Genomic DNA, 23,962 nt, shown 5'->3' on the forward strand with positions numbered 1-23,962 from the left:
AGAGATTGAGCTTTCTTTTTGAATGTAATTATTTGTGAGAAAAAAAACATGTGCAAGTCACAAATACATTTTAAAGACCACTTTATTGAAGAACTGATTTACAATAAACCAGTAAAACTTAAAGTATATAATAAGTTGATTTATGTATATACAGCCATGAAACTATGATAGTCAATACAGTGAACATATCCATTACCCGCAAAAGTTCATGACCTTGTAATCCCTCCCTCCTACCCTCGCCCAACTCACTATCCTGAAGTGACAACGTATCTGCTTAAATGGAATCATGTTGTATTGACTTTTTTTTATCATGTTCTTTCTCCCAGTATAAATCATTCTGAGAGTCATCCATGTGTCAATAATTTATTCCTTTTATTGCTGAGTAGTATTCCACTGTTCCACAACTTGTTTATCCATTTATCTGTTGATGGATGTTTGGACTATTTTCATTTTTGGTCTATTAGTGCTTTTATGAACACTAGGGTACAAGACATACATTTTGACATGTATTTCCTTTTTCTCTTGGGTAGATTTCTAGGAGTGGAGCTGTCAAGGTATATGGTCAAATGTATATTTAATGTCCTAACAACTGTCTGCATTGGTTTTCTATGTTGTATAAAACATTAACACAAACTTAGCAGCTTCAAACAATACACATTTATTATATCACAGGTCTGTGAGTCAGAAGTCCAATAACAGCCAGCTAGTCCTTTACTTAAGATCTCACAAGGCTGCAATCAGGGTGTTGGTCAGAGCTGGTTCTCATGTTGAGGCTCATGTTTTTGGAAGCATCCAGTTTCTTGTAGCTGTAGTAGTCATGGTAGCTTACTTCTCCAAAGCTTTCTCAGTAAGAAAGACTGAGAGCTAATCTACTAGCAAGACAGAAGATTATGTAACATAATCAAGGGGGTGACATCCTATCACCTTTACCATCATCTGTTGGTTTGAAGCAAGTCACAGGTCCTGCCCACACTCCCAGGGAGGGGATTACACAAAGGTTTGAACACCCAGAGATGAGAATCACGGGCTGGGGAGGCACATTGGAATTTGTCCACTACAGTCCTCCCACTGGCCCCCAGTGAGTCATGTGCTCCCACATGCAAAGTACATTCAACTCTCTTTAAAGGTTTCCAAGAGAATCATTCTTGGAATGATGGAGCCTCAGCTCCAAAGACTTTTGAATCAGGTAAGAATGAAGTTCCTGGATGTAATACAGGGCAAGTGAAGTTATTGGGGGCACAATTCATTTCTATTTTATAGCCCTATGAAACTAAATACAGAGGTACATTAACATCTAACTATTTAATCCAGCCATTCTGTTCCTAGAGACAGATTATTGATATTTGACCCCAACAAACCCAACATATAGCTGTGTGCCAGGAAAAGGATAACCATTCTAGACACTCCAGTTAAAGGCTGGGGTGGGGGAGGGATCCCTAGCAATTCTGAAATCCACCTGTGAAAATATTCAGGATTCCTTCATCAAGTTTCAAGGCCTGGAAATAATCCTCTTAGCTCTCTCTCCTCTGAGCTCTTGATTTCACCCTCTGAGTCATCCTGTTAACATGAAAGGTATCATGTTTGTAGCTAAGTAATTTTATTAGGTTGTGTCCTGCCAGTAGAATTTGGGGGGCCTGATAGCCTTCCTTTATTTGGAATCTTTTGAATCTAGAGAGATTGAGAATTCTCAAAATCATTAAGTCCTGTTTTCTCTATGTTTAATAGTTTTTCCCTCAATTTCTCTCATCTCGTGTCTTATCATAAGCAGCAAAAAAAAAAAAATCAGGCTTCACCTTTAACACTTTGCTGGGAAATCTCCATAGCTATATAACCAGAATCATCACTTTGAAAGTTCAGCTGTTCACATGACCATAAGAGGCCATTTCCTAAACTTTCTGTCACAAAACAGCAAGCATCTCCTTTCTTCCAGTTTCTAATATGTTCTCCCTTTTTCCAGTTTCTAAGGTGTTCCTCATTTCCTTCTGAGCTTTCCCCTACAGCACCCTCCAAATCCAAATTTCTCCTAAGTCTATTCAAGGTAGTTTGTGACTTCTCTATCATGCTTCTCAAAATTCTTCCAGTTTCTATCAATGAACAATCAAAAATGAAATTAAGGAAACAGTTTATTTATACTAGTATGAAAAAGAATAAAATACTTAGGAATAAACTGAACCAAGGAAGTATAGGACTTCTACACAGAATACTACAAAACACTTAAAGAAAATAGGTAAGGCCTAAAGAAAGCCTTCCTCAGTGATCAATGCAAAGAAATAAAGGAAAACAAGAGAATGGGAAAGACTAGAGATCTCTTCAAGAAGATTAGAGATAACAAGGGAACATTTCATGAAAAGATGGGCACAATAAAGGACAGAAATGGTATGGACCTAACAGAAGCAGAAGATACTAAGAAGAGGTGGCAAAAATACACAGAAGAGCCATACAAAAAAGATCTTCATGACTCAGATAACCATGATGGTATGGTCACTCACCTAGAGCCAGACATCCTGGAATATGAAGTCAAGTGGGCCTTAGGAAGCATCACTACAAACAAAGCTAGTGGAGGTGATGGAATTCCAGCTGAGCTATTTCCAATCCTAAAAGATGATTCTGTGAAAGTGCTGCACTCAATATGCCAACAAATCTGGAAAACTCAGCAGTGGCCACAGGACTGGAAAAGGTCAGTTTTCATTCCAATCCCAAAGAAAGGCAATGTCAAAGAATGCTCAGACTACCACACAATTGCACTCATCTCATATGCTAGCAAAGTAATGTTCAAAATTCTCTAAGCCAGGTTTCAACAGTTTGTGAACTGTGAACTTCCAGATGTTCAAGCTGGATTTAGAAAAGGCAGAGGAACCAGAGATGAAATAGCCAAAAGCAGTTGCAAGAGAGTTCCAGAAGAACATCTATTTCTGCTTTACTGTCTATGCCAAAGCCTTTGACTGTGTGGATCACAACATACTATGGAAATATGGGAATACCAGACGACCTGACCTGCCTCCTGAGAAATCTTATGCAGGTCAAGAAGCAACAGTTAGAACCGGACATGTAACAATGGACTGGTTCCAAATTGGGAAAGTACATCAAGGCTGTCACCCTTGGGTGACAATATGTCACCCTGCTTATTTAACTTATATGCAGAGTACATCATGTGAAATGCCGGGCTGGATGAAGCACAAGCTGGAATCAAGATTGCCAGGAGAAATATCAATAAAGATAAAGGAGATCAGTCCTGGGTGTTCATTGGTAGGACTGAAGCTGAAACTCCAATACTTTGGCCACCTGATGCGAAGAGCTGACTCATTTGAAAAGACCCTGATGCTGGGAAAGATTGAGGGCAGGAAGAGAAGGAGACGACAGAGGATGAGATGGTTGGATGGCATCTCCGAGCTTGATGGACATGGGTTTGGGTGAACTCCAGGAGTTGGTGATGGACAGGGAGGCCTGGCATGCTGTGGTTCATGGGGTCGCAAAGAGTCGGACATGACTGAGCAACTGCACTGAACTGAACTGATACAGACGACACCACCCTTACAGCAGAAAGAGAAGAAGAACTCAAGAGCCTCTTGATGAAAGTGAAAAAAAGTGAAAAAGCTGGCTTAAAACTCAACATTCAGAAAACTAATAAGATCAAGGTATCTGGTCCCATCACTTCATGGCAAATAGATAGGGAAACAATGGAAACAGTGAGAGACTATCTTCTTGGGCTTCAAAATCACTGCAGATGGTGGCTACAGCCATGAAATTAAAAGACACTTGATCCTTGGAAGAAAAGCTATGACCAACCTCAACAGCATACTAAAAAGCAGAGACGTTACTTTGTCAACAAAGGTCCATCTAGTCAAAGCTATGGTTTTTCCAGTAGTCATGTATGGATTTGAGAGTTGGACTATAAAGAAAGCTGAGTGCCGAAGAATTGATGCTTCTGAGCTGTGGTGTTGGAGAAGACTCTTGAGAGTCCTTTGGACTGCATGGAGGTCCAACCAGTCAGTCCTAAAGGAAATCAGTCCTTAATATTCATTGGAAGGACTGATGCTGAAGCTGAAACTCCAATATTTTGGCCACCTGATGCAAAGAACTGACTCATTGGAAAAGACCCTGATGCTGGGGAAAGATTGAAGGCGGAAAGAGAAGGGGACAACAGAGGATGAGATGGTTGAATGGCATCACTAAGTCGATGGACATGAGTTTGAGTAAGCTCCAGGAGTTGTTGATGGACAGGGAAGCCTGGCATGCTCCAATCCGTGGGGTTGCAAAGAGTCGGACACGATTGAGAGACTGAACTGAACTGAAAGAAACGGAAGGGGCTTCCCAGGCAGTGCAGTGGTAAAGAATCTGTCTGCCAATGCAGGAGACGCAAGAGATGCAGGTTCGATTCCTGGGTCTGGAAGATCCCCTGGAGTAGGAAATGGCAACCCACTCCAGTATTCCTGGGTAGAAAATTCCATGGACAGAGGAGTTTGGCAGCCTACAGTCCACAGGGTTGCAAAGACTTGACTTAACTGAGTGACTGGGCACACACACACAAAGAAATGGAAAGACAGGCTCTGCTTTTGTTATTGGAAGACTTAGTATTGTTAAGATGGCAATTTCCCTAAATATATCTACAGTCTGAGTACAACTTTCTCAAAATTCCAGCTGCCTTTTTTAAAAGGCAGAGATAATTCATATAGAAATGCAAGGTATCCTGAATATCTAGAACGATATTGAAAAAGAACAAATTTGGAGGACTCACACTTCTTGATTTTGAAAGATAATACAAAGCTACAGTGATCAAAACAGTGCAGTACTGGCATAAGAACATATATTGATACATGGAATAGAATAAAAAGTCCATAAATAAACCCACACCTCTATGGTCAGTTGATTTTCAACAAGGGAGCCAAGCCTATGAGGGAAGAAGAGTCTCTTTAAGAAATGATGCTGGCAGGGAACACAGCCAATATTTTATCATAACTATAAATGGAGTATAACCTTTTAAAATTGTAAACCACTATGTTGTACACCTGAAACTTACTGAATATTGTAAATCAACTCTGTCAATCAAAAAAAAAAATTCAGATGGGGAAAAAAAGGAAATGGTGCTGGGAGAACTGAAAAGAATGAAGTTGGATCGTTACTTCACATTTTATAAAAAATATCAACTCAGAATGGACCAAAGGAATACACTTAAGAGCTACAGAAAACTTAGGAGAAAACATTGGAGTAAATCTCAATGAGCTTGGATTTGGCAGCTGATTCTTAGATGTCATCTGACACCAAGACCACATACAACCAAAGAAAAAACAGATAAATTGGACTTCATCAAAATAAAATACTTTAGGGTGTATCAAGGGACATTATCAAGAAAGTGAAAAGATAGCCTACAAAATGGGAGGAAATATATGTAAAACATACACCTAACAAGAATCTATTATCCACAATATATAAAGAACTACAACCCCAAAACAAAAGAAAAAACAATTAATCAGCAAATAACTCAAAGAGCAGTTTCTCCAAAGATATACAAATAGCCAATAAGTACATGAAAAGATGTTCAAAATCATTATTCATTAGGGGAAGCAAATAACCAAAACCACAATGAGACACCACTTCATACCTACTAGTGCGACTGTATTAAAGATTAAAAAAGGACAGTAACAAGTATTGATGAGGATGTGAAATTAGAATGTTTGTAAATTAATGGTAGGAATGCAAAGTGGTACAGTCACTGTAGAACCAGTTTGGCAGTTCCTCAAAAAGTTAAATTACCATATGACCCAGCAGTTCTACTCAAAGGTATATAGCCTAAAGAAGTGAAATAGAGCCATACAAAAGCCTTTCATGAATGCTGATAGCAGCATTATTCATAAGAGTAAAAAAAGTGGAAGAAACCTAAACATCCATCAACTGATGGATAAACAAATGGTTTATCCATGTTATGGACTGAATTGTGTTCCCCTTAAAATCCAAAAGCCCCAACACCCAATGTGGTTATGTTTGGCGATATGGCCTTTAGAGAGATAATTAAAGTTAAATGAGGTCAGAATGGTGAGACTCTATTCCTATAGGGGTGGTATCCTTAAGAAAAGTAAGAGATATTAATGAGTTCTTTCTATGCATGCAAAGAGCAAAGGTCATGCAAACAAACACAAAGTGAAAAGGCAACTGTGCCTATGAGCCAGGAAGAGAGGTCACACTATAAACCAACCCCAACAGCACCGTGATCATGGACTCTGAGGCTCCAGAACTGTGAGAAAATTTATTTCTGTCGTTTAAGCCACCCAGTCTCTGGAATTTAATGGCAGCCCAAGTAACTAATACTTCATGTACAACATTTCAAATATGCTAAACACCACTTATTTTTCTGTGTATCCATAAATTTAGGTTATTGTGAAACTTAAAGTTTGGAAAAAAGAAGAAAGTGATTTTAAAATGGAGCTGGAGGATCTCTGACTAGTTTGGTGGGTTGACTGAAATGTCCTAAAATAGGGGTCAGCAAAGTTTGTGTATAAAGAACCAGGCAGTAAATATTTTAGCCTTTGCCAGCCATCCAATCTGTTGCAACTGCTTAACTCTGCCCTTGAAAGCAGCCATAAACAAGTGGATATAGATGTGACACTATTATACACTCAGTATATATCTTCCCCAAAGACATATATAATTACCGCTGCCACAAAAACTGGCAGTGGTAATGGGTATGAAGTTTCACTAGTCACGTGGCTATTTAAATTTTTAATTAATAACAATTAGGTAATTTTAAATTTCCATTCTCAATCACACTAGCTAAATTTTTCTTTAATTGAAGTATAGTTGATTTACAATGGTTGTGTTAATTACTGTTGTACAGCAGTGATTCAGTCATCCATATTTACATATCTTAATATTCTTTTCCATTATGGTTTACTGTAGGATACTGAATATACTTCTGTGCTATACAGTAGGACCTTGTTTTTTTTAATCCATTCGATATATAAAAGCCTACATGTGCTAACCCCAATCTACCACTCCATCCTTCCTTCAGCCTCCTCCCCCTTAGAAACCAGTCTGCTCTCTATGTCCATAATTTTTTGTTTCACAAATAGGTTTGTGTCATATTTTAGATTCTACAAATGATATCATGTGGTATTTGCCTTTCTTTGACTTACTTCACTTAGTATAATAATCTCTCATTGCATCCATGTTGTTGCAAATGGCATTATTCCATTCTTTTATGGCTGAGTACTATTCCATGTATATATATATATACACACACACACACACATCTTTATCCATTCATCTGTCAGTGGATATTTAGGTTGTTTCCATGTATTGGCTCTTGTTGTGCTCTGGACACTGGGGTACATGCATCTTTTTTAATTATGGTTTTGTCCAGGTATATGCCCAGGAATGGGATTGCTGGATCATATGGTAACTCTATTTTTAGTTTTCTAAGGAACCTCCATGCTGTTTTCTACAGCGGCTACACGAGCTTATATTCCCACCAACAGTGTAGGAGGGTTCCCTTTTTTCTGAACTTTCTTTAGCATGTGTTATTTGTATACTTTTTAATGATGGCTATTCTGACTCATGTGAGCTGGTACCTCATTGTTTTGATTTGCATTTCTCTAATAATTAGAAGTGTTGAGCATCTGTTCTTGTGCCCATTGGCCATCTGTATGCCTTGTTTGAAGAAATATCTACTTAGGTCTTCTGCCAATTTTTGGATAGGGTTGTTTTTTGTTGAGCTATATGAGCTGTTTGTGCATTTAGGAAATTAAGTCATGTCATTTGCGAACACTTATTCTCAGTCTGCAGGTTGTCTTTTCGTTTTGTTTATGGTTTCTTTTACTCTGCAATAGCTTGTAAGTTTTACTAGGCCCCACAGTAGCCAAATTTTAAATCCTCTATAGCCACATGTGGCTTGAGGCCACTATCCTGGAGAGTGCATATATAGAACATTTCCTTCAATCTCCAAATGTCCCATTAGATAGCTTTGCTCTAGTAATCTTTGCTTTTCATTCTGCCAGGAACCAACAGGCATCACCAGCCTGAGAAACCACTTTAAAATAAATTCATGGTTTAAAGTGTTTTTTTTGAACCATGCAGGTGGTATGAAACTGGGCTATAAAGATTAGTGAAGCCTAGCTTGAGATTATGAATTCTCAGGGGAGATTTTTTTTCACAGTACTGTTGCTGTGGGTCTGAAGATATCCATGGATAATAGATTCTATTCCTTTGCTCAGATGATGAGAGTAATGTTGCAATCACCAGACCAGCTTCACAAAGCCCCTGTGTGCTGAGTGAACTACAACCTTTGGTCTTACCTCGAGTGCCACAGTCTAAGGTGCTGTCTATCACCTCAAATCCGGTAAGTCCCATAGGGTAATGTACAGGAGAGCCTAGACCTATTCTTATAGAGAAGTCTGCTCAGTTTTTTGGCTTAATTGTATCACTATGACTTTTTTTCCAGTAAAGTTATATGTTATCATAGTAATCCAGTGATTCTTTGCAAAAGTTTCATTTTGAAAAAACAGCAAGTTAGAGTTGATAAGTTGGAGAAGGCAATGGCACCCCACTCCAGTACTCTTGCCTGGAAAATCCCATGGATGGAGGAGCTTGATGGGCTGCAGTCCATGGGGTTGCACAGAGTCGGACATGACTGAGCGACTTCACTTTCACTTTTCACTTTCATGCACTGGAGAAGGAAATGGCAACCCACTCCATTGTTCTTGCCTGGAGAATCCCAGGGACGGGGGAGCCTGGTGGGCTGCCATCTCTGGGGTCGCACAGAGTCGGACTGAAACGATTTAGCAGAGTTGATAAGTAATTTTCAGCTCTTTTGAAAAGGTATCTATAAGCTCTGCAATCAAGATTCAACTATATGGTCAGCTCCAGGCAGCTTTGGGAAGAATGAAATATATAATAAAATGAGGGGCCAATGTCAGATTTTCTATGGCCTTAACATTCTATCTTTTGAATTTCTTTTTGACTTCTTCCCTCTTTTTTTCTATTGTGACCTACCTGGTTTTTATTTTTTATACTTGAATCTGTTGACTTTTTTGCTTTTGGAGGCTTAGCAGCAATCATTACCCAGGTTTAAAAGGCAAATCAAAAGGAGAAAATGGTTTCAGTCTTCAGCATATAAGATGGCCATTTCTTGCAGGCTGATGAGCCTGATCTACTGTTTGCTTTGTTGGTATACTGGCCAGATATTGTGCAGCTATATTTTTAAAAGGGTTATTCAGAAGTAAATTCAGCTTGTACATAACTATACTATACATACCTGTAACATATAATACTGTATATCAATTATACTTCAATTAGAAAATAAACTCAGCAAGGCCCATATCTTATCACACTAGAGGATGACCCAGGTAATCTAATATTCCTATGATAGTAATAAAATACTTCTATATGTCAAACTGGTCTGCTTATGGTTTAAGTAAGCCCTGAAAAGTTAACATGCACATTTCTAGTTGTTAATGACCAAAGGAAGGAGAAGCAATAATCCAAATATTCTAGAGAGAAAGTAGAAGAAGAATGCCTACTTGGGAGAGGAGGAGCTAACCAGAAAGGGCCCTGAACTGATTACCTAAGAGAGAAAATAAACAGGACACTAAGGTGGCAGTGGCAGTCCATGGAAGACTAAATCCTGCTAACATTAGAACAAATAAGATTAACTCCTTCTAATAGTCTTCAGATTTGAGCTTATTATTGAGAGCTGACTGCTCCAGGTGTAGCAGAGAAAGCATTAGCAGAGCACAGGATTAAGTGATGGTAAAAGATTATATACTAGAGTTTACCCTTATTCTTCCCATTTTTGTTCCATGTTGTTTTTTCTAATGTAAATAATAATAAAGGTCCTCTCTCCCCAATGAGACTGGCTATTAATTGCTTTCACATAAGTTGACCAGGCTTCCCCATTCAGAAATGAAGAGGATGACTCTGATCTTGTCATCTTAACAGTGGACTTGGGGCCCCAGATGGGATACTGGCCAAGATACTACAAAAGTTAAGACATAGGAGAAAAAACATAAATGATCTAATTTGGAAATATTAACTTTCGGCAAAGTTGGGAAACTAAGCTGGTATCGTCACCAACCAATGAGAAACATCTTCTTTTGATATGTAGATGAGTCTCTGTCAAGCAGCAAGTGGTCATCAGCCAAATGTGAATGGTCTCTTGATTCATGGGATGCCTCTACAGCCAAGAAATCTCTCTCTAATGGACAAGCTCCTGTAAGAAGTATAAAATTTTAAGACTATAGAGTTTAAGTAGATCACTAAAAAATAAAAGGAAAGCAAAGTCAAGTCAATCAACATGCATGTATTGAGTGCCTACCAAGCAACCAGAGACATGTGGGGAGTAGACATATATAAGGAAAATGGTCTCCACCTTCAGGGAGCTGATAAAATAACTGGTGAGAAGACACACAACTAAAAAGAGACCTAACCATTTATGGCATTCCTGTGACTGAGTACCAAGTGTGTGTACTTCAAGTGAGTGAACACTATGGCAGTCCCAAAGAAGGGAAGCATTTTGGTGGGAAGTGCAGGTTTTAAATGTGTCCTTGAAAGATCGAAGTATGGATAAGCAGAGAAGAGTAGCAAAGCTATTCTAGATATGAGAAATGATGTGGGGAAAGGTTTGGAGACAGGAAAATACAAATATTTAGAAGAGAAAGCAGATCATTTTTTGCTATAGTAGAACAGGAGACAATAGGTTAGAACTTCAATGTTCTGATCAAAGACCACTGGTGTGATTAGTGGGAAAGCAGACTGAAATTAAAGAACTTTGGAACCAGACAGTGGAGGTTTTTGAATGCCTTGTTTCTGAGATCCATTCATGTTTCATGTGATTCTCTTTTACTGCCAACTAGTATTCTATTTTAATAATATACCACAATTCATTTATCCATTCTTCTGTTAATAAACACTTGGGCTATTTTTCAGGTTGGGGCTGTTATACATAAAAGGCACTATACATATTCTTATACTGGTCTGGACTTATGTTCTCATTTATCAATATACAGAAGTAAAAGGATAAGTATATGTTTAATTTTATAATAAACTCATAAAATTTTTTCAAAAGAATTGTACCATTTTACATTCCCACCCAGCAGTGTATGTGTTCAGCTTTGGAGAACATCAGTTTAAATCAGGAATTTGAAAGACTTCACACAGTAGAACATAGATTGGATTAAAGAAGGAGGAACTGAAGGGAAAGGAGAAGTCTAATGCAGGAATTCAGGCAGTTATGGGTCTGTTCTCAAGATGTAGCCAAGACTAAAAAAGTAATAAAACTGTTTAGGAGTTATCATAAAAGAAATCAGATTCTATAAAAACAGAGGAATAAAGGTGAACTCAGATTTCAAGCTCAAGGGAAGACAGTTTGGGGATGGGGGAGATGAGTGTAGGGTCTGTTGAGTTTATAATGATGGGCCATATAGAAGAGGTCAGATTTGGAGACTGATCTAGAAGTATAGAGGTGATAAATCCACTTATGAGTGAGTAGTCCAGAGGAAAAATAAAGATGAATGAAGAGCAGCTAAGGCCTAAACTCCTATAATTAGAAAGCAGGTAGGCTGTGTAAACAAAGGGCTTAAGTGAGTGGTTAGGGAGGCAAGACCAGAAAGATCTCTTACAAGTAATGCTCAAGGTTTAGCCCTATTCTGTGATGGGCATTTTTCCTTCAAAGTTCTCCAAACTCTGAGGCATATTTTGTGCTAGAGGATACCAAAGTGGCCTGAAAGCTTGAAGAACATGGCCTGTGGCAGAGTGTTATTCTTCCACTTTCCCTCCATATCACAGCATAAATACTATCTCTTAGGTGCCTTACAATAAAATCAAACGGTCTCTCATCTGCTTAAAACATAAAAATGAAGCACCTGAATCTGTGGGGCAGAGTTTAAGCTACTGAACTGTTGAATATGGTATTTTATTTACCAGAGTACTTACAGAAGAGTATTGTGTTTCACAGCTGTTTACGCAAATGGGGATCTACTGACCTGGGCTGCACAAAGCTCTGAACCCTTTGGCTGTTCCCAGCTTTCTAAGGAACCCCTACCCCTGTGGGCTTCAGCTAGCTCAGCATTTTAATCTCTGCAATGTGAGCCACCCTAGTGCCACAGCACTACTCAGCAGCAGTACTGGCCTTTCAACTAAGTCTTTCTGATGACATGCCTTCAGCAAAAAGAATGCCTCCAACACGGTAGGAAGCACATTCCCTGAGGTAAACTTCTGGGAAGCACTTTGGAGTAGCTACACTACAGGTTAGCCTTTACCAGTAACTGAAGAAGTGACTCTGATGGCAGGTGAATAAAGTACTTGCTTTCCCAAGTCTCCACTCTAGTAAATCATGTGTAAGACTGAATTGATGTCCTTTTTTCAGATACACATACACATTCTCATTCCTGAGATAAATTATATGACATCTAAAACTAGGTTATTGATTGATTGTTTTCTGGTTTTGCCTTTCTCTCCCTTGAATGTACTTGAAAGTTTAAGGCTTTTTACCCTTTGAGTTCTGTCTCCCTGTACAGAGCAGTCTTGATCTCACTGTGGGTTTCTGATATTTGGCCACTAGAGATCTTGATGACAAGCTACTTATGAGACCTGGGTCCAGTACCATCTTTTCAACTCGAAATTGGCCAAATCGAGCCCTGAAGCTTAGTACATCATTTCTGTCATATACAGTGCAGTCCGCCAGGAGACGCAACCCCCCACCACGTACCCTTCATCCCATCAGCACAAGCCATTCACGCGCTGGAACACCAAGACTTACGGATGAAATACGCAGAGGATCCCGAGTGTAGGTTTCAGAAGCAGAATTTCTGGAATCTGTGGTAAAACTAATGAAAAATTTTACATATAGAATGAATTTAAAGATAAGATTGAAATATATGCTTAGGCAGTAATCACTACATATTCTTATGATGAGTTGTACACTGGTTTAAATCTAATACAGAAAAAATGGGAGTTATATTTGAATAATATATAGATATACTTATCTTCTGATTATACTTATCTTCCTTCTGATTTAGCTAAACAGATTTTCACAAATGAAATGTTGGCTAGAATATTTCAATGGAACTCATCAAAGGAATAGAAGACATTCTATATATATTTTTATTAAAACATTTTCCTTAGTGGGAACATGCTCAGTAAAATTCTTTCCCCAAATGACGATTAGTTCTCCTTTAATATTGTTCCATACCAATAGGATTTACTTATTTCACTGACAATGAAAACTTCATAAATCTCAGATAAGTAGCTGCCTGTACCCCAGGAAAAAATGTCCCTTGGCACATCCTAGGAAGTAACAGTAAACATGTCCTCTTCCCTTTTCCCATCTCACTATGCAAAAGACTCCAAGTCAAGTTTTTAAAATAAAATCCTTCCATTAGTTGTTAATTTTAAAAACATCTTTGGAGGGTTGATTTCTAAGACTATGATCAAGGGTAGGAATTAATAACACCATAACTGAATTCAGCGTTTTGAATTCAGCCTCTGAATGAAGCATGTCACTATACTTCTCTCCCAACATTTCTTAATTTTGACTTTATTGGTATATTATCTATACCAGTAAAGCTATACATTCACTTGGGTATGAGTGGTTTTGATGTAAAATTAATCTCTCATCCCTCGACAGTGCTTTTTTCGAAGTGGAAAAATAAGTTACTTTGTTTTTTTCTGGGATATGAAAAGTATCATTCAGCTTTAATTACTGTCTTGGGCTTGAGTAATACTGTAACTGCTCCAAATCCTTTGGAAGGAAATAAAAGTTTAGGATCCTTACCTGGAAATTATAATTTTTAGTGAAAAGGACAACCAGAAGGCCCCGAACTATGAGTTTCATCAGATGCAAAATTACCAATCTATGAATTTGTCAGGAAAAAACAACCCAGGATAGGGAAAATTGTTCTATTCCAGTTCTTTATGGGAGAAAGGGTCAAATGCTGCTGTGCACATAGGATGAAGCTTCAACAAAAAATAAGAAAATACTATGAAGCCCAAAATTTTCATTCTCCAAAATCCTTTGAGATCGCTTCACTTAAAAAAGTGTAGGCAGCTTAAAGCTTTCTGTGCATGACATTAAACTCATCTATTCAATGTATTTGATGCTAACCAATTTGTTTATATTGTTACAATTTTATGCTTTCATATCTTGGTTTTTGCTGGTGGGATCTGCAGCCCTGTGGCGGCTGACTCGCGCTCCTCTCCCTCACCACTGCCGCTGAGTCGAAATAATCTGCTGCCACCTATTGGCACCTCTAAAGCAGAACACTTGAGCATGGTGGTGCCACAAAGGCAAACGGTATGTCTCCTTCCTATTGCCTTTCCAATGTTTATAAAACCTCATGGTCAGTAATTCTGCAGGATCTGTGCTCTGGTTTTGACTTGTATATTTTGTCAAATGTACAAACTGAATTCTGATTTGACAATGTAATTGGAGCTGCTTAGCCTGCAATTACCATACCTGTTAGGGCTGATACTGGACATGCACAGCTCCACTATAAATTAACTGTTTCCGTAATTCTTATCCCTTCTGCAGAAAACCCATAGCGATTCCAGTCGAGCTCGAAGTGCAGTGGTGGATGAGCCTAACCATCAGCAGCCCCAGGAGAGGCTCCTGTTACCTGACTTTTTCTCCAGGCCCAATACAACTCAGTCATTTTTGGTAGAGTGACATACTTACCCTATTGTCTGATAGCTGAGCAAACGGGAAAAAACTAGTTTGGCAGGCTTAAGGCTTTATATGGTGATTTAATCAACTCTTAGAGTAAAAGCTGAGGTTCTAATAAAAACAGTGTTCTACATTTTAAGTATATTTGTTGAAACTCTAATTGCTCTCTGCCACTCATTATTTTAACTTGTAAAAATTAGGTAAAATGCCTTATATATAAACAGCAAATTCTAAGCAATTTAAAATTTAGATATTTCTGAGAATAATCAAAAAAAGTTAAACTCCAGTGCATATCAGATTAGCGTTAACTTCATTCTTTTAACATTGCTCTGAGGGAATTAAACAAAAAGTGGTAACATTATTTTGTGGACTGGTGGATGGGCAAGTTAAGACTTGCAGTTTTTGTTAACTGGTGTTTGAAATGCTAACACTGTCACCACTAAATGTACATTTACTAGACTTTTTACTTTTAAACATCAGAAGTTGCCCCAAACTCAGCCCCACGGCATTTGCTTTGTACAAGTGGGCTTGGAAAGCCCAGAGAGTGACTGAGGGCACACTTGTGGCCCAAGAACCAGGCACCCACATCCTAAACCAGTTTTCAAGACAGTGGTGTTTGCAGCCCACTTATCTCAACTCATAATTCTTAAACTGTATCAGCCTAAGGCACCATATGATCTTTCCTCCATTAGAAGAGTGGTGAGAATAAATGAATGGGACACTGTATTAGCTTCCTAGGGCTGCCATAACAAATTACCACAAACTGGGTGGCTTAAAACAGTATAAATTTATTCTCTCAGTTCGAGTCTGTTAAGTCCAAAATCAAGGTATCAGCAGAGCTACATTCCCACTGCAGGCTCTAGGGAAGAATCTTTTCTTGCCTCTATCCTAGTTCATGAGCTGTTCAGCTTAACTGCCTGTTTTTGTAAACAGTGTTCTTAGAGCAGAGCCACCACATTCAATTTTGTACTTTCTGTGGCTGCTTTCTTACTCTTAACAGCAGAATGGGATAGTTCCAGTGACAGTATGTTCCACAAAACCTGAAATGTTTACTATCTGGTCCTCTATTTAAAAAAAAAAAAAAAGTTTGCTGACCACTGATAGAAAACATGGGGCTTTATCAGGAGAGGAAAAAAAAACAAACCCTCAAATTTCTTATTCCAGTGCTGACAAGAAACTGAGGGGATGTTTGTTGTCCCAAAAGTACTAGCAAAATGGCCATGATAGCTCTTTTTTTAGTATCTGCATGTGGATATTTTAGTTGTATCTTAAAATCTTTAAATCCCTTAAACTTTGAAATGTTTGAGTCACATTTTAAGCATGGAGGTTGTCAATGTTGCTGAAAACGTTCTGTTCTGTTGTTATAAACAGCAGGCACTGGAAATCAGATTCAAATTCCCTTGAGAGCCAATTATGAGTACTTAAGAAATATTAAACCATATGGATTATTTATAAATGCTGAGATTTTCTTAAAGGCATATTAATAAAGTTGCAGAACTTGCAATTTTTACAAGTTAACAATCACTCTGTGGGCTGCTGGCTTGGGATTTTTTACTTGGAATGTTAAGAGTATATTCAGCCAACTGTCCCTCAGACTGACAGATGATGCCAATTACACTGCTCTCTGACTTCAGGACTTTTCCTTGTAAAACAACTAACACATCCTCTGGAAGAAGTCACACTGTAAGCAGTGACTCATCTTCTCTCTTTTTCAGCCAGATACGCAGTATCGTCGTGCGTGTGCTGCTGAGTATCCTCACCAGGCCCGACCTGGTAGGGGATCTGCAGGGACAGGTGGAGATATTACTACAGGTGGATTATTTTACTAAAGTCTTATTAAGATCTTGCTTTTTTCCCATGCTTATTATTTTTCCTTCCTCCAAATTTTATATTTTGCTTTCCTACATCTTTATAAATCATCTCAAATTCATTTTGGAATATAGGATATAGTAAGGAAAATAAGAGAACTCTAACTGCTCAAAGCCAAAAAGTTCCAGATCTGTTTTCTCATATATAAATTAACCTCTTGCCATTCAGGCAGAGTAAACAATACTTTTTTTTTTTTAATCTAAACCAATTAAGCCAAATAAATCATTTTCATAGCATTCAAACACTGCATGGATTTTATTATGTAGGCAAAAACCTGTACTGCTATGGATTAAACTGCTCTAATCAGTTAAACTGGTAGGCCAAAGTAAGAAAAGAAATTCACAATGTCAAGACATGAGGAGTCTGATTCTATCCCACTAACTTTTTTGTCTAAGTTATATTCTATAGTTTCTGTTTTTACAGGAATGATAGAAGAAAATTTAAGGATGTCTTAATTCTTTCTATAATGGTCTTCTCACCACCAGGGTCATTTTTTCCTTATGTTATAGGTGAAATTTAGAATTACCAGGCAGTTGAAATGTTTCCTGTTAATAATCAGATTAATCAGCAAGTATGTTAAAAAGTAATCTGCCTGAAATCATCTCTGTAGTTCAAGTGAATTCTCTTAGTTCATGTTCCTAGTAGCAACACTTGGTAGTCTTTGAATGCTGTCAGCAGATTCTGTTCTTGAATCAGTCCTCAGGGAAGCACTACTGCCTCTGAGCTACAGTTATTACATCTGGCCATGCTGATGGTCAGGTATAACTAGTATAATGTTTAGGTAAGTGAAACACATTTTATTCCTTTTTAATTAGTGACTATTTTCTAAAATTAGGTTACTACATCACATCTTACATAGATTTTGTTTTTACATCATAAAATATGTAAACACGATTTTTATTGCTTTAGTAAATATAAACTTTACTACTTAGCCACAGTCTCCAAATTTAAAGTCTAACAGTTGGAACAAAAAATGTCTGTACATAGGAGCTCAAGACGATGAAATCTAGAATGTCTATTCATGTTACTCTATGATGTCATCTTTGTCTCTCAGGTCCTCAGTTACATGGATCTACAAAATCTCAAAACAGAAGTGGACCAATCTCTAGAACCAGGCAGGGACCATAGCACGAATGAGGAGACCTTTCTTCGGGCTGCAGGGAACACATGGGAAGATTTCACAAATCAATGTTCAGTCATCTCATGATGCAGACCTTGTATACAAGAGACAACCTGAAACCATCTTTGTGAATTATTTTGGTACAACAGACTGAGAACAGTATCAGCCAAAGATTACATGGGTACTGTTTCTATCTCCAATTACTGTCTTCTGTTCAGCATAAGTTAATCACTTCACTGGACAGTAGTTTATAGCCAAAGATGTAACAAATGAATAATTTCCTCCAAATCACTGCTTATGTTGTCTGTTAACAATGATCAGTTCAATTACTACAGCATTCTATCAGACTACATGTACACAAAACGTAGCAAATCGTTTGATAACATTATTATTGGCTTTGGAATACTTCTGCTTGTGTTAATTTCTGGAGAGGTGTACTCACTTGTAAGTCATTTTTAAGAGACAGTTATGTAAAAAATCACATCACACAGATGTGATTCCTAAAGTTTTCTCTTAAATGTCCAAATCCATAGGCAGATATATATGGCAGGGATGAATAACTAAAAACATAAATGTTGAGCACTGGTATAAAGTAATCCATGTAATAAATAATGAATTTTTTCCCCCCAGGTAGGACAATTCAGCCTTACAACAGCTGCCTAACATCAGGTTATACTTGTGTTCTTCTCAAAGTACTTTAGTGGCCATTCCCCACCCCCAACGCACCCCACCAAATATCACACCTGCCTTGCCAGATTTTCTCCTGCAGGTCTAAGAAATGCAATTTAAAAATTCATAGAATCTTTCTGTTAGTGAGCCAGCAAGACACAACTTCTTAAAATTCCTGAAACCCTGCCGTTCTGTCTAGTATAAACATATGCTAAGAGCAAAGGAAGAGAATTTTGACATTCTTCTGATTTTCACATGGACCTTTCCCGAGTGCACTCATGAATGCAGCAATGGTTTTAACTATGGTTTAAACTTATTTAAATTTCGTTGAATTCTGATGATCATTTTGGTTTTAGATCTTCTATTACTCTTCAGAGTTGATAAATTCAAATGATCATAAATTGGGATAATTTTATTGTTTCAAAGTGTTCTAATACTATCATATGAAGACAGATACAGCAAACAACCTGCATTAAAGTGTATTTTTAATACAATTAAAGAGTATTTTTTAACCTATTTGTAATCACAAACTGAAAACGTGTCTTATGCTTACCTCAGATAAATTATGTACATGAATCTCAGTAACAGAAGGCTTGTTTTATGCATATGGTATTAAATATATTAGCTTACAAATCAGAGATTTTAAGTTGAACAGTCTCTAAGAAATTTTCATATATTCTAATGAACTCATACCAGTTCTACTAAATATAAATGAAAATCTCTGTACTGTTCTCACAAATCAATACCATAAGAACATAACAAACCACTGGATCAAGACAGCTTGCCTTTCAAGGTCAAAGTTAACAAGGCATTTAGCCTCACCCTTTTATAGATGACGAAACAAGTTCTGACAAGCTCAGTAACCTGACTCTAAGGACATTCAGCAGTTAGAGAGGATTACAGCATCTCCTGCAACTTAAACTAGGCTATCTGCTACAATGGTGGCTAGAACTACTTTTCTTCTCTTTTCTTTATCCTAGGCACCATTCATATACTTAATAAATCATCTTTTAAATGATCATATTGAGATCACTTAAAAAGTCCTGGGAACTTAACAGTCATCTTTCACTTGATTATTTAATCTTATACAATTCTTACAAAAGAGCTTGAAGTAATCTGAACACCTGTTTCTCCTATACACCTCAAGCAAAGAGTGCCAAACTTGGTTGAGGAGGGAAAGAAAAAAGAGAGGACGTATGCAAGAACATTAAGACTGCAAGCAAACAGGCAAGTATTTGGAAAATAGATGTCCAGCAAGTGTTGAAGGCTAGGTGGAGTACATGTCCTAAAAAACACACACCACTGAATACCCTGAAGCTCACTCCTATGTGGCAAAATAACAATCGCTAAAAGTGGTAGGGACAGATCTGCATTCTAGATAGTTCCTTATTCAGAAGAATACTCTCAAGGAAGCATTCACCCTCCCGCTCCCTCAGTGATCATCAACAAACTCCTTCATAGGAGGACCTCACAGAATGTCAGCATATTTCTAGGATATACTAAGACCAGGCTGAGAAAGTCTACTTGGTTTAGATAGTTGATCCAAATAATTTAGGCTTGAAAGACAACTTTTCTCAAGAGTTGAGTTGACTTTTTTCTTCAAATCTTGACTGTACCTTCCCTACAAAGGCATCAGTTAACACCTATGGACTTTTGAAGAGAATATTCCATTATTTCTTTTCTTTCTTGAGTGTCGTTTTTTTCCCTCCTCGTTTGGAAGGTTTGCAGTACTTTGCTTCCATCTGAGCCAGAAAATTGTCCATTTCCTTTTGCCGATCCTTTTGTCTGCTCTGTTTAAGAAGTTAAAACACAAGCTTTCAAAACTCAAGACTGTCCACAGAAATAAAGTATTTAGCAGTTGCCAAGGGAGAATAGAGAGTGACTGCTAGTGGATAAGGGGTTTGTGTTTAGAGTGATGAAGATGTTCTGGAATTAGTGCTGATGATGGTAAAACGTGATCAATATACTAAAAAAACCACTGAATTGTACATTTTAAAGGATGACTGTATGGTTCCTGAATGTCTTAAAAGATGAAAACAAAATGCCTACAATACTATATGAACTCCAAAGAAATACTAGCAGTAAGAAGCAGAAATTGAAAGAAATGGTGGTAAGCTTCACAGACAACCTCACAGTTTACCTGAATGGCTGCTTTCAAGTTATCCACTCCTTCATCAAGCCCCAACTCCTTCCTGCTCATTTCTGCTTCTTTAGCCTCTTCCTGAGCCTAAAACAGAAACTCATGTGAGATACAATACCAACCTAGCAAATACTAAAAATACACCCTTTTTCCCAAAAGCAAATCTGTTAAGACCATTTCAATTTGAGAATTATATAAATTAAAAGGATAAAATCAAGCAGTAGATCCTCTTTTTCCAATAAGCATTTCTGAGTGTTCCCCATTTGTATTTGCTAGGGGTAAGCAGGTCATTTGATTCCATAAACCATAGGGGGACAGGAAGGAAAACAAAATGCTAGAAGAGCTAAGAAAGGTCACTTAACCAAGGATGCTCTCAAAATGTTGCCAGGACACAGGCACCTCAAATTCCTCCTCTGGAAACCAAATTTATTACATGTGACTTGTGGTAGCCAAGAGTGCAACTCTGGTTTAAAATTTCCCAAGTAGCTAGGATAAACTCTTAACAAATTCCGTTTTAACGTTTCTTTAACAGATTTCAAAGCCGCCACCTCTTGCCATGTTTTACTAGGGCACTGATTCCAAGAATACCTTGGGAAAGGTTAGTAAGTTCATTCTCCAGGGCAACACGTAAGACTAGGAGAGGCCCCAATCCCCTGAGAATTTTCTAAATAGCAATGAATACTAATAATACTGTGAATGATGATATGTTAGAACCTCGTTACTCTAATGAGTTTCCCCTACCTACTTTCTGTCCTTGAAATCAATTTATTTCTTTTAATATTATTTTTTCTCTAAGTTTGCAGAACTCTTTGTCAAAACTATTCCATTCCCCACTCTACCCCCCAAACTCTAGGGAAGTTTTTCAAGCTAACAGGCTATTGCTGAACACAGCTGTGCTCAGCTTCACCTAAAAAAAAGTTGCCAACTTAAACTGTCAGCTTGAAATCTAAACAGATGTAGCCTATAAGCCAAAGTGATGATCTTGATACATATTCCACTTCTCTCAACACACTTGTCAGGATTCTCCTGCACCTTTTTACATAAAAGCCTCAGACTTAACTCCACCTCCAATTCAGCCAAACAAAGTACCCGCCAAAGAGCTACAATCTTACACTGTCTGCTCTCCCTGGAGTTCCCATTATGAAAGCCAGGTTGAGGCAAGAGTGACTTTAATACCAGTCCAGTCTTCCCGTAAAGACCAGAGGCACAGCTATCTGTTACTTTGAATCTGCTCCCTCCTGAAACTCAGATGTCCTTACCCTCACCAACTCCCCAGTTTAACATGGGTGAAAAGGACACACAAACCACAATCCTTGATACTCTACAAAAGTGTACCTCAAAGGGTGTTTGGAAATACACCATTATCAAAATAAACTGGTTTTTGGTTTTTTTTTTTTTTTTCCACTCACCCCATCTCCCCATTTTTTTTTGTTTTTTGAATGTATATTCTCGGTCCAACTCAAGAATCGAAGTGAGTGAAGTCACTCAGTCATCTCTGACTCTTTGCGACCCCATGGACAAGCCTACCAGGCTCCTCCATGGTCCAGACGAGTACTGGAATGGGTTGCCATCAAACTGGGCAATACAGGAATTTGAATTAAGACACAGTCCTACAGTCTCTCTCACCTTCTCACCCCTTAACCAAGTGACTCACTGTGGAGCCTAGGTATCTGGATTCTGTTACTTTATTGCCTTAGAATGCCTCAGCAAGGTTAAAAGAATTGGCCCATATGAAGAATATTTCAGTGCTAATTTCAAGTGATACTGATTATCTAATCCATGCATTAAAATCCTTTTGAGCACAACAGAGTAGGGAAAAAAAAGTTTCTCTTAATGAGCTCATTATGCTCATTTAGTTAGATGGCAACTAGAAGTTAAGCCTTATCTTTATTTCAGCAGTCTTATTTCTATTTTCATTGTTATAAATATCCTCAAATTCTTTTGGGAAGTAGTCAAGATATAAATAGTAAATGGCATTCAAAATCTTACCCTCCTTTTCCTTGCATTCATCTTCTGCTTCGATTCTTTGACAAAGGCATTATAGGATGGGACCTCTCCAGCATCAATGGCTTGTTGAATAATGTGCCTTATCCTGGGTTCTTCTGTGTACTGCACACACAGCACAGACTCCATAATCTGATCCATGTCACCCTTGAAGTCCAGATAGGCCTGTTTAATATCAGTCAGCTCTTCTTCAGAACCTTTGTATGTCTTCTCAAAAGCCTGAATGTCTTCCAGAGATATCTGAACAAATGAGAGACACATGCTGTAACTTTGAATCAGTTTATTTTAAATAACTGGAATACAAGAAAAAACTTAACTCAGGTTTCAAAATATTTCTCCCCAAATACAACAGCTGCTTGAGTTGAAACTGTTGCAAGGAAGCAAATTTTCTATGTTAAAGATTTTCTAGGGTTCTCCCTAGTCCAATCTTTAGAAATGCTAAGCTACACACCAGGAAAATTTAAGCGAAGTTTCCAAAGGTGAGAAGAGACCCAGAAAAATACTCAGGCCTTACACCTGGCTTCGTAAAATAAACACATATTATAAAAAAATTTAACGTCCCCTTTCACTCCACTCTACACCAACAGATAGTTAAAGGCCCATTTCATTAAGTGTGTGTATCTACGTATGTACATGCATGTGTTATAACACACATATATACATGGTTCAACAGAACGGTTAGATAAATTTGCCCTTCTTCAAAGAAGTGGGTCTCTCCTAAGGAATGTCTGTGTTGTGTGTGCGTTTATTAATATTTAGAGACCAAAAAATCCTCATCCTTAATAACACAAAACGCAAGGCCTTAGAGGCATTCAATAAAGGTTTGTTGAATGAGAAATGTTAACGGTCACAAGAAAATCTCCAGAGTTCTTTACCTTTTTAAAGAGTAATCTCCAATAGGCCTCCCAGTCCCGGTCTTGGCTGAGCACATCAGAATCCTCGTCCACTGTTCCCTGTTCATCGTATAATGTTCTCTGTTCTTTGTCACTCAGAACGGAGTAGACCTTCCCAAGGATCTGCGGGAAAGAGTACACTAAAATCACCCCTCCGCCTCTCACTGAAACCGCGCCGCGAGAAATAAAGATTAGAAAACGCCAGGCCGGGTTCGGCTCACTCCACTCCGGGAGAGGCCGGGCGGTCATAAGACGGAGCGAAGCCCGGGCGGCCGGTGGATAGAGTCTAGCGCACCTGGAAGCGGCGGGTGGCGTCTTCCTTGTCGCCCTCGCCCACCCGATCCGGGTGCACCTGCAGGGACACCTTGTGATAGCCGCGTCGGACCTCGCTGTCTGAGGCCTCGCGCCGCACGCCCAATACTTGGTAAAGGTCGGCGGTGCCGAATAGTTCTTCGCACAGTTCCAGAAGCCCCATGGTCGGCAGCGGTGCAAAGGGGCGGCGGGCTCAGCGAAAACACCTGAACCCAGCTACACTGAGTAAAGCTCAAGAGCGCCTACCTTTTCCCGCGCAAAAAGCCCGAGGCGCAAGCGTCACAAGAGGCGCCGGAAGAGGCGGGGCC

At 38.5% G+C, this 23,962-nt stretch overlaps 2 protein-coding genes across 13 annotated transcripts in view; one reads left to right on the top strand and one right to left on the bottom strand.

The window, feature by feature from the left end:
- Positions 1-18,799, top strand: part of FAM149B1 (family with sequence similarity 149 member B1) — a 53,495-nt gene extending 34,696 nt beyond the window's left edge. For 2 of the 9 annotated variants that reach the window (XM_012105273.5, XM_027962206.3), the window contains 7 exons: positions 8,205-8,329; positions 10,094-10,200; positions 12,548-12,772; positions 14,155-14,278; positions 14,516-14,641; positions 16,363-16,459; positions 17,571-18,799. In XM_012105273.5, the coding sequence (XP_011960663.1) occupies positions 8,205-8,329; positions 10,094-10,200; positions 12,548-12,772; positions 14,155-14,278; positions 14,516-14,641; positions 16,363-16,459; positions 17,571-17,644 (878 nt within the window). In that variant the 3' untranslated portion in view covers positions 17,645-18,799. Of the gene's footprint in view, positions 1-8,204; positions 8,330-10,093; positions 10,201-12,547; positions 12,807-14,154; positions 14,279-14,515; positions 14,642-16,362; positions 16,460-17,570 lie in introns of all 9 variants that reach the window. The other 7 variants (XM_042240999.2, XM_012105274.5, XM_012105275.5 and 4 more) reach the window with 7 other exon arrangements.
- On the bottom strand, positions 65-23,937 carry DNAJC9 (DnaJ heat shock protein family (Hsp40) member C9). 4 transcript variants are annotated; one of them, XM_042241007.2, is made up of 6 exons: positions 23,638-23,937; positions 23,325-23,465; positions 22,435-22,689; positions 20,446-20,532; positions 12,746-12,812; positions 65-10,198 (listed from the first exon to the last, which is right to left on the bottom strand). In XM_042241007.2, the coding sequence occupies exons 1-5, from the start codon at positions 23,815-23,817 to the stop codon at positions 12,780-12,782; spliced, it is 696 nt and encodes a 231-aa protein (XP_042096941.1). In that variant the 5' UTR covers positions 23,818-23,937; the 3' UTR covers positions 65-10,198; positions 12,746-12,779. The 4 variants fall into 4 exon arrangements, with proteins under 4 accessions (XP_042096941.1, XP_042096942.1, XP_060262649.1 ...); XM_042241008.2 differs by lacking the exon at positions 12,746-12,812; XM_060406666.1 differs by having other exon boundaries at positions 65-12,812.
- Positions 23,938-23,962: the final 25 nt, after the last annotated feature.

The sequence above is a fragment of the Ovis aries genome, chromosome 25 (genome assembly GCF_016772045.2).
Source record: "Ovis aries strain OAR_USU_Benz2616 breed Rambouillet chromosome 25, ARS-UI_Ramb_v3.0, whole genome shotgun sequence".
NCBI classification, from domain to species: domain Eukaryota; kingdom Metazoa; phylum Chordata; class Mammalia; order Artiodactyla; family Bovidae; genus Ovis; species Ovis aries.